General features: G+C 34.4%; 1 protein-coding gene across 1 annotated transcript in view; it reads left to right on the top strand.

Annotated features, from left to right (window-relative positions):
* Positions 1 to 16,071, top strand: part of LOC111054716 (photoreceptor ankyrin repeat protein) — a 61,847-nt gene that overhangs the window by 44,136 nt on the left and 1,640 nt on the right. The window contains exons 5-8 of the mRNA XM_039430870.1: positions 5,345 to 5,474; positions 9,986 to 10,126; positions 13,106 to 13,342; positions 15,012 to 15,199. Coding sequence (XP_039286804.1) covers positions 5,345 to 5,474; positions 9,986 to 10,126; positions 13,106 to 13,342; positions 15,012 to 15,199 — 696 coding nt within the window. The remainder of the gene's footprint in view (positions 1 to 5,344; positions 5,475 to 9,985; positions 10,127 to 13,105; positions 13,343 to 15,011; positions 15,200 to 16,071) is intronic.

Here is a 16,071-nt window from a genome sequence, read left to right as displayed (position 1 = left end):
TCCATACGATTTCTCCAGCCTTACTTGACGCTTACTGAACAATGGTTCAATAAATAATAATGTTAACTGCGTACTTAAAGTTCCACTTCATCAAGCTAGAAGAGAATTGCACTCTTTGCACTGGGCTAGATTCATACCGTCTGCTACACTCTGTGAATGTTTATGTCTTTATATCTCTTGAAAAACTATGTTCAACAATGGTTTAAGATCCTTTTCTTGAGTGTGTTTACAGGTTTACTGCACTTCACAGTGCAATAAGTCTAGAGTTGACCTTTCATGGAGTTACACTGATGTATGAATAATTGATAGTGATAGTAAATTTTGAAGGCTACGATTTTTGCTACTGTCGAAATACTGTAGAGCTACGTCTCAGAATAACAAATTACAATAATTTAGAAGCATAATACTGGATCCTATACTTCAGTGTAAGCACAGATAAATATTATACCGTTAGCAAACAGTATTCGTCTATGGTAAAAGTCACTATTAGCAGTAAAGGTGAATCAAAATTGACGATAGTGATGAATTTTCAATGATAAGATATGCTACTGGATAAACAATGTAGAATTCATGGTAACTGGAATCCACTTGCACTCAGTGAGTACCTATAGATAGAATGTACTTCAATAACATTCAATACTCACTCCTTCACTGCTATTTTATGGATTAGGTAGTTCTTCTCAAGTTTTTTTTTCAATTTCAATTCAATTCAATTTATTCAAAACTTTATACATTACATAGTAAGTAGAAACAAAGTAAAGGCGATATATTAGATTTTAACTTTAATATGAAAAACAAGTAAAAAGTGAATGAATAACTCCATGCTTGGATGAAAGTCCGTGTGCATGGAGTTCTAGTTCATGATTTCGTCATCAATATCAACCATGATCCCTGATGAGTACGCTAGAACCCATCTTCAATAAATAATAAGAGAGAGTAGGGTTGTGTTTGTTCGTGTGTTCGTTTGTTCGCATCAAAACATGTCAACTTGTGGATTGCATACCGGAAAAACGGGAATGATTTAGATCTCCAAATTTTGCACATAGATTCTAAAAATATCAATCTCGTGCACCTGGAAGCCCAAATTTCAATTTTCCTTCTAGATTTTTTAAAATTAATGTTCAAATTTCATTAATGGTACATACGATTTCATAAAAAAGTAAAAAAATAACCAAATCATATGGTAGAAATTAAAATAGGAACATCTGTTTCTATTATTTCTTTCTACCTGATACCACTTAACCTCATTAATATTGTTTTGATAATTGATAAATATTTTTATAATAATGATAATATTTTTATTGTGAATATAATAAGAGTATTGTTCTTAAAATATTATGAATATTTTCATTTTCACAAACTCTGTTTAATAATATGGTGAATGTGAAACAGTTGCATCAAAGAAATTATATCAAAAACATTTGTTTAGAAAAAGCATAGTTTTGAAACTTCGTTTTCCTGATGCAATGTTTAGGCCATCACATGGCATGGATTATTAATTTTTCAGCTAGAACAGTTTTTTGAGACAAAGAGACGTTTACAGTTTCATCAATGCTGTATCGGCAATATGAAAACGCATGCAGTTAATATGTCTTTGAATAAAGGTGTTGATATTTACATAAAGAAATTATTCTCTTCCATTTTTATTTAATCAAAATTCCAAAATAAATTATCCTGATAGAATGACTGACTCACTGTACAGTCAGTCGAAAATTTAAATATTGAAATAATGGGTATTTTGGCAAGCTGAGCAAAAAAAACCAAAAAAAGGTCATTTGCACCTTTTTGTTATATCTTCAAATGAAAAATGAGTTTTGTGGGGTGTCAAAACTCCCTCTGAAAGGAAAACTACTCGAATTATTCTATCTTTTATTTTTTATCAAATTATTCTATCTACAGGATTTCCAGAGAAAAGGTATGGTGAAAATCGCACATCGATAACTCAAACCTTTCAAAATTTATTCTCATTCATTTCCTATATTATAGTATAGAAGATTATAGGACATCTAAAGTATCTTCTATACTATAATAAAGGAAAGAACTGGCTTAAACACGTATACACGTGTAAAGGATAGGGAAATTATGTTTGACGCATCATCACGTCTGAACTACTGGACTGATTTACATGAAATGCTGCATATAAATTTTTAATCAACCGAGGATTCTTATAGGCCTATTTTCAATTCTTCTAGATTTCATTACGTCGTTTTAAAATAGACCCTTGCGAAGCACGGGTTACCTGCTAGTATATTATATTCATCCAGATATTTCAGTCCATATTCGATCAAAGATCATTTTAATAACGGGGGAAAATAGTATATAACTGTGAATCATTGACAACGGGTAGAGATGTGAAAAATTATTGATTATTGATTATTAATTATAAGTTGAGTTGAATTGATTTAAAATAGACCCTTGCGAAGCACGGGTTACCTGCTAGTATATTATATTCATCCAGATATTCCAGTCCATATTCGATCAAAGATCATTTTAATAACGGGGGAAAATAGTATATAACTGTGAATCATTGACAACGGGTAGAGATGTGAAAAAATATTGATTATTAATTATAAGTTGAGTTGAATTGATTGGAACTTGAAAATTAATGGAATTGAGATAAAACAACATTTATTAAGATATTGTATGAAAATTTATTCACATCAATAGATAATGATTCCAAAATGAATGAATCTATCAATTGGTTTCACTAGAGCCGGTACTATCTACATTCAGGACCTCTTATATACTACCGGACCTGAGCCTAGAAAAAATGACCGCCGTATGTGGTGATCTTATAGAAATTCCTACTAAGGAAAAATCACTAATCAGCTGTTAGTGAGCGTCTCAGTCTGTCGAAATTTCAGTTCGTCTAGTTCCCGTTTAAAATATCAATGCCGGCCACCACATACGGCGGCCATTTTTTTTTTTGTAGGCGCAGGTCCGGTATATAGGAAGTCCTGCTACAATGCAATAAGAAAATGAGGTTTTACCGAGTTATTAGTACATGAGTTCATAGATGAAAGTCATATTAGAATAGGAGCTGGCTTTATAAATAGATCGCATCAATAGAGATTGGAATAGGACTCCGTGTAGGATTCAATTTCCTGTGTTGAAGGAAATTAGAAAAAATATTGTGCTATTCATGCAGCAGTGAATGCTGTTACTTCGGAGCACACAATCAATAGCAGTGACCGACTATGAATATGCTATACAACACCAACAAGCCTGGTACTACTGTAGTCTTCTTTATTCATTTGAAGGATCGCAAATCCGATTAGCAGCTTGAGGCCTACTATTCAAATAATAGGAGAGACAGCACCTGTATCTGTATCTATAGTCTCCCTTATGTTTGTGTCATGGGTCTCAGCGGCTTTGATGGGAATTTTAAATGTTAATTGAGGGTGATGATGAGGGAGAAAACACGTGATCATGTTGTCATCAGATAACATGTTTTTACTTTTTGCAGCAGTTTTGTCATCCAATATCTAGAAGTTTTGTTGAATTCAATTAAATACTATTCAGGGATTTGGATATTGCATTATACATGCTAAAGACGTACAGCTCCAAGTTGGAGAAGCCTGTGGAGAGGAAATCAATCTTGTGATTGGTTGCTGATAAGGACTCCCAAATCTGCATGATTTCATTACTATGTCATTACAAGTAACATGATGTCAATTTTCTCTGGTCGAATGGAGAAGTTTGGGAAATGTAAATGAAGCGTCACAAATGGAGTGAGAACTTCAGATTAGGCACATTTCTAAGACATGAAGACAAATCATTTGACATGATACACAATAAGAGAAACCATAGTTACACAGACCTTGGGTGAAAAGCATTACCGCATATTGTTTCTCTTCATTAGCATGCTAAAAGCATTACGTTGCTTCAACACTCAATATTTGAATAAGTGAGTGCTTGAGTCCAATCACTGCAGACAAAGTCCGACGAAAATTATGAAACGTCAGGTCTGTCAAAATGCAGGTGACGCATATGATGGTTGTCAATCAATATAATGTACACTGGGATCAGGGAGTGGTTACAAACAAGACGGTGCTTCAAGAATATTCCCACCTTTTTCAAAAGACTTTCAATACTCTATAACTCTTTCCTGTAATTCAATTATTGTAGAGTACTCACAATAAATGGATAAAACTATTTTAAATACAATAGGCCTATACAGATTTCTAGAATTGAATTGAAAGGTATTTCTATTTGAGTTTTCACATTGATTCCATATTTATTTTTTACTCAAGTTTTGTGATAAATTTTTTATAGAATAAAAAATACCGTATCAAAAAATATTAATCAATTTCTGAGTGCGGGTTAGAACACTCAAGGAAACTAAGCACTAGTAGAATAGAATATGAATTTTAAAAAGTTGACTTATGAAGTGGAGAATTTTTATCTTCCATGTAAATGAGTTTTGAAATAAGGAAAATACTGTAGGTACCAATAAAGCACTAGTAGGTAAGTGCAGACATGCGGACTATATAAATAGTGGGCCAATATTCCTTCTTTTGGACAAACTCATAACTTTCGCTAGCTCATTTCTCATTTCAATACACCCAAATCAGAATGATGACCTCAGACGTTCCTAATGAGGAATTCACAATAGAATCACAGTGTAGCTAGTAGTGTCACCATCGCATTCTCATAGCCATTGTTTCAAAATATTCTGAAGAGAAGTTCTACGACACGTAAAGTTATTGAAGCATTCGGGCGTTGACCTCCAAGTTCCATGTTGTTTCTGGTTCGATCTGGAATTGTCTATTTACTTCATAGCTTGATCATGCTTGGGCTTACAGGTTGTTTCTCTAGCGTACCCATGATTTTCCACTGACTACCGAATAGAAAATTGAATTTTCTCAATAATTTACTCAAGTAATTTGGAACTTTGTTCTAGTGTATGGTAATTTTATTTGGATTTGGAGGATTGACTTCTTGATAGCAACAAAATCAATTTACAGTTACTTATAAGCTTTCATTTTACATTATTTGGCTTAAACGCGTTTCCAGACAACATACTATACAAATTGATTCTACTTGTCTGTGAAAGAATCAACAACAAGCTAAGGTAATTTTCTTCCGAAATGGAAGATTTTTATATCCAGTATTGAAGGGGAAATCTCATATATTTTTCCATAAAAAACTTCTGTTAGTTGGGATGATATTAAAACTATCATCATAACTCTCAATTAATCTGAATATTTCTAATGGAACAGGGAATTAGAGATAGGGAACAAATTCTTAAGCAATCAGCCATGATAACAGTTTTCTAGTGATGCATATCTCAATTTTAAATTATTTCAATTTATCGATTTACAAGATGTTTTCTTTCTTACAGACTGCGGTCAGCTACATCTCCTCCAATGGACCAGTTTCAATATTGGAGAGCATAATTCAGCTTCCCGGTATTGATATAAACAAACCTGACAATGAAGGAAACACACCTCTCCATTTTGCGGCTCAGGCTGGTAAGCTATCATTATACGCTACCGAAATCAATTATCAGATGCTTTGGAGTGTGATTTATCAATATATTATTAATTAGAGTGTGCTTTATGTAATCTGAAGTTTCTCCTCATCAGAGCAATACATTTTTCATTTATAGCATCTTGAAAATAGTTCCAACTCCGAGACTTACATACCAGTAATACTATCTCATATTATGTTGTAGATACGCGTTTTAAAGAGGTTTCTTGATTTTGAAGAGATTTTGACCATTTCAGAATGGAGCCCAAGTTCATTCTTATAGGGGCACAATAATCTCTCATGTTGGAGATAGGCCTATATCTCTCCAACATGAACTGTATGAGAGGTGAAGAGGCTGCAACAAGAAGAGGCGTCTCTGTAAAATTCAACTGTTGAAATCACTGATGGCTATTTTTAACTAATCTAGGATAATTATTGTAGATAAACTCCTATCCAAATCCGATCTCAAAACTGTGAGATGGAAATAATCAAACAAACCATTCCATTATTTGTATCCTTACCGCTAATAATAAAGGGCACTATTTATCGGATCAAGCTCATAGATTATTATAGGTTCTATAGATATAAAATACTATTCGCTTGGAAAACTGAGCTGCCAGCATAGAAAATTGTTGGTCAGGGAATTTCAAGAATCATGCAGATCAATATTTTAGAAATGACACAATAGAATGTAAGTTGAGCCATTGATGATGATTGATGTGTTTTTCTTTGCATGAATTATCTTTAACAAGCGTAACGGTACTAGAAATTTTCCAAAGTAGAAACTGTGAATTCCGTTGAAAACTTAAAATGCGAAAAACAGTGAGAATAATTTAGAGACAGACACCTGATTTGGAGATCACCCAATTCTTGTCAACGATGCAGGCAGCTTGCCAAACCACGTTGCAGATTAAGTTGTCATACTCTTCACATAACAATGATTCAAAAAGACTTTGAAAATGACTGATTCTTTCAATCGCCAACAAAATTTCTAAGGGCCGGTTTCCGAGATCGAGATTTAGCTAAGTTCTATACTTTAACTGGCTTTAAACTCTGGAGTCTGGAAATTGGCTTTTCGAGCCAGGGCGTTAACGTAGTTGAGGACTTAAAAATAGACTCTGGAGTTTAGAGATCACGTATTAGACCCTGGAGTTATAATTACGCTTTCTGAGTGAAGGATTTATCAAAAATCGTCAAGTCCAGAACTTAAAACAGCGTAATTTTAAACCCTCGACTGGGGTAGGATTTAAATTTAAGTTCTAGACTTAGCTGAGAAAAACACAATTCAGTTATTGTTTTGGAGTAGATAAAAAGCAAAATAGATGTCATGGAATAACTAAATTATTTGGATTAGTCCATCTAAATTCATAATTTATAGTTTGCAAGTTTATTTTGCATAAAAACCTAACCTTATTTTAGGAATGTGACATAACCTAAAAATGTCAAGAAAATAATACAAGGATTGCCTTGGAATTTATATTCTAATATGAATGTTATTAATCAATGTCTTATTCAACATATTGATATTATAACAATAATACATTATTATTCCATTTTCTTTTCAAAACAACGTTTTCAAACTCAATATCCTAATGAAATTTTTATTCCAAAATCACTGGTAAGGATTACAGTAACTATATTACCCACAGTATGGCCATTGGCATAGCCACCTCTAATACAGAGGTATAGAGGTGGCCTCTGTATTAGAGGTGGCTATGCCAATGGCCATTGACTGTCACTGTCACGCTTCTGACTGGTTAGCTCGGTCACATGGTACAAATCCGCCATTAAGATTCAAAACAAACTTTCAAGTCCTATCTTATAGCATTAGACATTTTTGGAACTTATCACTTATTTTACCGATTGGAAACATATTATGAACTCTAAAAAATGTAACTTTAAAAAACACTAATAAAGCTTTAAAACATCAATTTTCCTTACCTCGGACTCCTCGCGGACCACTTCTAGAGCTTTAGCGGACAACTTATTGGGAACCAGTGATCTATATAAATATTTAGAAAGATAAATTCCAATTTTGTGTATTTCCTCATCCCATTTATTGGACCAAACTTCAAATAATCCAATTTCAAAATATTTGTTGTGGCTCAATTGAATGTAACATTTAATAAAATATTTAATCATGATTAAGTGCTGATTAAAGACGTCTTGGCTTCTCTGATTGATTCTCTTCAGTACTGAGTACCCTACCCATAACATGTTGGTACAATAGCTATTGATATGATTTTCGAGTTGCATTACCACGAGCAGTGGTTAAGATTAGAAATATCACTAAATATAAACAATAATGGTTATGTGTGTTATTATTTTTCAATTTCTTACATGTTTATTAAATTCATCAAGTAGTACTATGGCTATAATAATTGGCTCCTCCAGAGTTTATATTCAATGTTGTGCTTTACAATATTTTCGTTAGACTTATTGGCTGAATAAAACAAACTACCTATTCAAATGTTAAGGAATCTATTGTGATGAGAATTCCATCATGCTTCTAGAAATAGATATGAGAACTTTATTATTAATTTGTCAATGGAACAAAATTTATTACAATATCATGACACATTTCAAAAGTTCTATGGTATTTTTTTGGAAATTCAGCTTTCAGGTTACGTTACCTAGGTACCTTTCATTTTTACTCGCTATTATCTACGATTTACTATTTAAAGTTCCAAAACTATATTGGGAATATAGGAAAAACATGAAATAAATTATATCGACGTTAATAATCACAAAAATATACTTTAATAAATGCAAGCAATTTTACTCTTATAATCTATATATTTATATATGACGCACTGACTGACTGACTCATTCACTCACTCACTCACAGAGCTAAAAATCTACCAGACCAAAAACGTTCAAATTTGGTAGGTATGTACAGTTTGCCCTTTAGAGGCGCACTAAGAAATCTTTTGGCAATATTTTAACTCTAAGGGTGGTTTTTAAGGGTTTAAAGTTCGTATTTTAGCATGAGTGTATTCTTCTTATTCTCTTAATTATAATTGAAAAATGTCCATACCATATGTTAATATAGAACTATAATCTAGAGAGAGTACCTCTTCGAAACAGTAGTTGTTAACTGGTAACTAAATTAATAATTTTGTCAGGTTGGCATTAAGTTGAGTTGACTTTGTTAGGTTGGCTTCAAGTTGAAGATTGAAATGCATTTATCGCGGAAAAATTGATTAGGCACTGCTACTTCAATCAGAGCTATTCCTGGGAATATTTATATTACTAGCCGTCAGGCTCGCTTCACTCGCCATATCCGTTTAGTCGGACCCCCGACTGGATTGTCCTAACATATGATAAAAATGCTCAAATGAAAAATGCAGGCGAGCGAAGCGAGCCTGCTGATCTCATTCTTGAACGACCCAGTCGCCCCCTGGCTAGACGGATATGGCGAGCGAAGTGAGCCTGACGGCTAGTAATATAAATATTCCCAGGAATAGCTCTGATTGAAGTAGCAGTGCCCAATCAATTTTTCCGCGATAAATGCATTTCAATCTCCATTGTAAAATTCAAATATTTGGAATCTTCATGGCGGCGGCGGGGAAAAAAATCCAATGGCCATACTGTGGGTAATATAGTTACTGTAGTTAGGATCAATGATCAATAATAGCATAACGTAAAATGAAATGTTTATTCATTCATCTTTTAAAAGGTTAGGTTACAAAGGTAGTATAGGCCTACAAAGAAATCAAAACGTATTTTCAAAAAATAATTTTACAAAATAGTTTGGATTCAAGGAAATAGTTTGAATCGCTGTTCAAGGAAACCGCGATATAGCTTAGATGAAACAGCACCATAATTAATTATATAAAGCAGCAGATTATTTATTTAAGATTAAATTCAGATATGTACAGAATAATCTTCATGGAAATAAAATTGAATCTTGACACTTGTTTGAAAAATTCCATCAAACAATCCTAAATTGTGGGGGGGCGTCCATGGGATTAGGGAAGGGGGTCCGCAACCCCTGCATTAAATGTTCTATTATGATAATAGTAATAAATTATACAATGTGTAGGCTTGATAATGGTTGAATACATCAACTTTGGATACTTCCACGAACTACAGCGATTATATCAATTCATAGAGTCAAAAACACCTACAATACTATTTTAAACTCTTGTAAAGTCGTCAATTTTATGTATCACTAGTGAAATAGTGATTGAATTACGGTTACTGCTTGTTTCTTCTAAAATAAAAAACGTTGAAATTTATGAGAGTTATTTGAGTCATCATTAAAATTCATTTTGTTTCATTAAGATTCAACAAATCTCTACTTGACTTAGAACTACCTGATTTATAACAGCAATTGTATTTTCTAGGATTGCAAATCTAGGATTTATAGAGGGTCCTCTTAAGTACCGTCGGTATTATTAAAATACATTTCCGAACTAATCCAACGGTTTAGTACTGTTTAGTTTTTATCACATAGCGTATTGGTATTTGAGAATGCATTATATTATGTAGAGTGTTTGTTTGTTTACAGGGCAGGTGGAGGCTGTTAATTTCCTTCTCAGTCGATGTTCTGGGATCGAAGTGGATGCACGCAACCATCTCGGTTTTACACCTCTCATGAAAGCTGCTATTCAAGGCCGCACCAAATGTGCCAAACTTTTATTATTCGCAGGTAAATGGAATTTTAACAGGCAATATACATGAAACATGAAATAATGAAAAATTGGTATTCTACCTATCCTGCATATTCTGGCGATGTATCGCATCATTGCAATACAGCTAAGCACACTGGAACATGATTACGGTATATAAAATATAGATCTTACCCTGAAAATTGGGGCTCAGTTATCAACTCCTGCATGTGTATCAAATTTTATAATATCAAGATAAGGTAATTCCAGGAGAGTTGCCCCACTTGCTGTAGTTTTCAAACATGATGATAGAGGGCTCTTCTAGTACATTCATTCAGTTCATTGTCAGTTGAACTCCAGTGAACAGCAGAGAGACTGTTTTGTGTTGTTATTTTTGGCTTTAAAAGTAGAAAAGACATGACGTATTGTGTTTTCTTCCTTCGTTATAAGATAAGGTGTTATATTTCAGGCTGGTAATAACGTTTCCAAGAGGATATTGAAATGAAGTTGGTGAGAACTTGCTGTGAGTAGTTTATGGTTTATCTGTCTGTAGTAGGCGGCCATCATATTTCCTTTGTAGATCGACAAGGTGCTGGGGCATCTCTCCCATGTCAAAAGGATAGCCGATAGATGCCCCATGCAATTCTGGGAGAGATGCCCTAAGCAAACTGTATGGGGAGAGTTGCCCCAAAATTTCAAACTACAATTAAATATGGATTAAATTCAATGTAAGAGTTGGGGCCGTTTGCACAGTCAAAGCTTAGACTCGATTTAATCAGCTGGTGGCTTAAACTCAAAATGAAACACATTAGAACAAACTAGACTAAATACGGATTTAATCCAGTTTAAACTGTCACTGTGCAAACGGCCCTTAATATGAATATAACAACTGGTTTTAGACATTCAATATATGATTCAATCCAATATACTAAGGAAGAATGCCTACGGAATACAAAAGAAAGCCTAATGCAGCTACCCGAGCCAAATGGCCCCATCAAAAATCTCACACGAGATCTCTCCTGTTCCTAAGTTGTGCGAAAAATCCTGGAAAAAGAGGAAGCAGATGGCAAAAGTCCTCACTTCTTCTGAACATATTGAAGAGTAAAAACAAAAACACAAGGAAAAAGTTAGAAAAATAGCTAAAACAATTAATGTGGGCGAGTCTGATGTTGAGAGGAAGAAGGAAGAAGGAGAAAGCAGGAAGAGAGAAATGAAAATAATAATCTTCTCAAAAAATTACAAAAATAAAAAGAAAGAAGAAGTAGGAAAATGTAAAACATAAAAAATCGGAGCAAAGTTGACGACTTAAATAGTCAAAATGAAAGTGATAAGAGAAAACAACTGCATCGAATGTAATGAGAACTATTATACAACCAGAGATAGTGTTGATTGGATTAATGCTCTCATTGGTCGCATGAATCATGCACCATGTATGGTGAACTTTGTAATATTTGTGGCAAAAAGGAAATCCGTCAGATTAAAAAAGAAAAAACAGATTGAAATTTTATAATGCAACCTACTTAATGATTTACCTATTCACTGATTCACTTATATCAATCATACAATTTTTTACACAATAATACATTTTTTTATTTCATTACTGAAAGACAATAAAACATTGAGATTTTAAAATTACATTCTTTCAGATTACCTCAATAAGTTATTCATGTATGGGACATCTCTCCCAAACAGAAAGGGCATCTCACCCGGGCACATGGGAGAGATGGCCAAATGTATTAGTGTTATAAATGAAATTACTTAAAAACAGTATGAATTCCAAACTGGAATGTTTCTAGCAGATGTTGATGATGACAAAAATGATAACCATGTTTAATCACCAAATACTATTTCCTTCTGGATGTCCCAGTGGTTTTTATGACGTCATTTCCTTAGGTGGGGCATCTCTCCTGTAATTACCTTAAGTATGCTACCGTATTTCAAACTGATGATATGTCACGATTATTCCATACCATTTCAGTAGAATTTTCATAAAGTTTTGGACTCTTAATTAGAAGAATTTTCATCGACGTCAAGATGTTCAACAAAAGAGATACCTCATTGTGAAAATCTATGTCTGTTAGTGTCATTTTTTAACAATATTGGTCTTTCTCATAGTGAGAATTTATAACAAACAGTCTGTTACTTACTCTCATTTTTAACAATAAAGCTCTCTCTCAATGTGAAAATCTATAGCAAAAAGTCTCTTACTCTCATAAGGTCTCTCTCATTGTTCAAAATTTATTTTACCAACAATAGAGGTCTTTCTCATTGTGAAAATCTATGGCAAACATTCTGTTACTCTTTTTTCAAACAATAGAAATCTCTCTCATTGTGAAAATTTATGCCACATTTAAGCCATATAAAGATATACAACCATATAAATAGATATACATCACATAAAAGTAACAAATAAAGTTGAGCTCTGGAAATCCTTATTTTCTGATTTTTAAGGTCCGAACCCACTAGAACGTATCATACCATGACCGTGCCCGTACCGACACATGCAAAAAAATATTCTTTGCATCATTTGATATGTAATGCACCCATTAGACCGTTCCGTCACCGGCCAAGCACGGAGCGTGCCATGCACGTCCAGGTCAACATTTGTCGGCCAGTATATTTTGTCTGTGACGGAACGGTCCTTGCATGGCACGTGACGCCTGCAAACCCCGTTGTAACCGCGTATGCACCGCGTTGGTAACCAGTTCACCGCTACATTCTCTTGCTAACTGACGCGTTCCCAACAACTTCTGACCGGGCATCATACGCGTATCATACGCGTATCATACCCGTATCATACGCGTACCATACGCGTAATGTACTGGCATAGACCGCTGTTGATCCGGTGTAGTGGGCATAGTTGTTATTTTACTTATTTTCCTTATTTTCATATTATTCATATTTCAATTGTTAATTTCTTTTCAATTTATTTATTTCTCATAAATGACAAAATGAATCGATAAACTATACAATATTATAAAAATCCTATTTTCAATGCTTATTTCCATATTTATTGGTAGGTGCCTCGCCAACGATGAGAGACACAGGACGGGGGTTGCGCGCCGAGCAGTGGGCTCGCTTCTGTGGTCGCTACGTGTGCGCAGACGTCATCGAGAAGTTGTCGCGTCATCGACTGCTGGAACGCACCACCTCCTACGGCCACTGGGGCAGTGAGCCCGAGTTGGGGCCGCATCTCGTCAACGGCCGTCTGCAGCCGCCGCAGATCGCTGCCAACGCTGCCACTGCACACGCCACCGGTAAGCCATAAATGCCGCCTACATAAATACCAAATAACTGAAGCCTACTCCACAATAATCAATATTTACAGGGAAAGTATCGAGAATAATGACGAATCAGAGGAATATCGATATTAAGATTCATTATTGGAGTATGACCTTGTTCATCCGGTTCTGGATTATACGATATTCCGGTTCATTCGCTATGGTTCTGAGAAAAATCATTGAAGAGTAATAAAAGTAGGTACCGCGCGATTTGCAACATTCTGAAAAGCACGGAAGTTTTGGTGGCATGGACTGTACTTGCGGTGACAGTTTGTGTTTGGTGTTTTTTTGCCAGTTTGTTAGTGGCTAAAATACTGTAGCAGTTATTATAGAAAGTAAGGAGAAATTTACGAAAACAATTATTTAATAATTATATTAATGTAAATATATACGCCTCTTTCAAAGAGACGCAACCACTACAATGCGCTCTTGTATTGCGAGTACAGTATTTAAAATTGAAGGCGTTTATTTAGTACGTTCAAGAATCTGTAACGGTTTATCCGGTACGGTAATTCGTTTATCTACAATGACCCTGGTCCTATCAAAACTGGATGAACGAGGTTTATCTGTATTTTAACTTCAATCACTCCGTTTAATAATAATAAAAATTAAATGATGTGCCTTGAGTTGAATGTCTGACAATATTGTACTAATAAATAGCTCTTATACACATATACATGTAAGATACTATAAATGATCTAAAGAAGATTGACCATTATTGTTGAAATAATTTTCAAATTTAATGATAAATACAATTTTCTTTACATTTGTAGTGCATTATATTGCATTTAAATATTATGTAGGCCTACATTTCATTAATTTGATTGCTTGTTTGTATTTTAATGGAAATATATCGAATGTATTTATCATTATCATTAATGTAATAAGTTTATAGCTACCTACCATATCATAATATTGAAAGCACTTGCAAGCTTGTAAATGAAGTGAGTACGATAATCATTCACAACTTATCTATCAAAATAAATTTTTAGAATGTGTTGATACATTTTTTTCACCAGTTCAAATTCTATAAAATATATGACTATAAATTAATTTAAATTAACTTCCGACTTGGAATGGACATGCGCAGCAGAGAAGGCATACAGTGGCAGGGATACAACGGCTGCTATATTGCCGTTGTGTATCGGCCAGCGTTCTCTAATTTCCAGTGAGTATTCAAGCGCTCATGTTAAACTTAGGAACTCTCCTCTCTGCAATCACAGTCTCGACTGAGTCTATTTGACAAATTGACAACTACGCTTCCACCTATGACTCAATCCATCACTGCAATTGGCTGATCTCCCTCCATTTCTCTGCGCCGCAAATTCCTCCAAGTCTGAAGAAGATTTACACGAAGTATAGTGATATGGCACTATAGAAACTGAGGACTGAAGACTGTGAATTCACACCAGACTCAGAGCGATCACAATGAAACCGCGGACCAAGAATATGAATATCACTTATTTCATAAGTGAAATAATAAAAGAAGCCAAACTTTTCATTAATAATACTCACATTGGATCTACTATAAAAATGATAATTTATTTGATAAGTGTAATAATGGAGAAAGTCCAACTTTTTGATAATAGTTATACATTAGATCTACCGGAGAAATGTTGTATTAAAGAGTGGGAAATGTTGCCAGGAACGGGGATCAAGTCAAAGCTACGCCGAGCCTTTCGCACGACAAGCACACCTTCGCAGTCGTTCTCGCTGGTGACGCAGCTGACAAGTGCTGCCCTCTGTGCCAGCTCGCCCGCCCTCCCCTCCTCACAGAGTGTGCCACCCATTGTCAAGTCACTCATCAGGCCACTATCCGTGCCCAAAGTACAGGTAACACATCAACTACTTCATTTATCAATAGTTGAATGAAATCGTGTATTTCCTATCCCGTACATGTATAAGCCAGTTCTTCTCTTTAATAGCAAATCACTTCTATTCAAAGATAGAAGTGATATTCTATTCAAAGATATTCATAATTCTCGATTAGAACTGCCTAAATCAAAGGTTCGAACAGAATGAGTGAGTCGCCGTTTAGATTACGGTTTCGATACCACCAATCAGTTCTTAATAATAACAGGTTGAATGCCATCCTGCTGAACGGAAATCAAGGCGTAACCGTATTGTTCATACCAGTGCTTCAAATATATTTGTTGAAAGAATAAAACATTGATGTTTTCAATACCACTAAGTTATATCGTAGTAAGTGTAGTGGTATTGACTGGTACGCTAATGTTGTCAATAACACAATATCGTGGTGTAGTGGTACTTTATTCATTTATTCATCTATGGCGATATTGCCAACATCAACGTCCTATTCTTTGAATCGTGGAGAATTACCACAACATCTCTTCCCATTCAATCAAATTAACAAAATGTTAGTGTTACATGAAGGTTGATCGCCACTCAAACTGAAAGCTGAATTTCGACTGACCGGTCTGTTTGTACCTTATAATAAGTTATTCATGGCTCCCAAATTACAGATAGCAAATTGATTGAGTAAAATTTATCATATTTTTTGCTATTATTGAGAAATTGTCGGCATTACTAAATTCAATGTTGAATGTATTAAATCTACACTTGCCTTTTTATAAAAATGAAGTTTTTTCAAATATCACAACAAATTATTTTCTATAAAAATAACTAGTAGATCATACCCTTTTTTCGAAAAACTATCAAGAAACGATTTAAAGATAATTCGAATG

This window comes from Nilaparvata lugens, chromosome 6 (assembly GCF_014356525.2).
Source record: "Nilaparvata lugens isolate BPH chromosome 6, ASM1435652v1, whole genome shotgun sequence".
In the NCBI taxonomy this organism is placed as follows: Eukaryota; Metazoa; Arthropoda; class Insecta; order Hemiptera; family Delphacidae; genus Nilaparvata; species Nilaparvata lugens.
The sequence above is the reverse complement of the archived record's forward strand: the minus strand, read 5'-3'. Positions and strand labels throughout refer to the sequence as shown.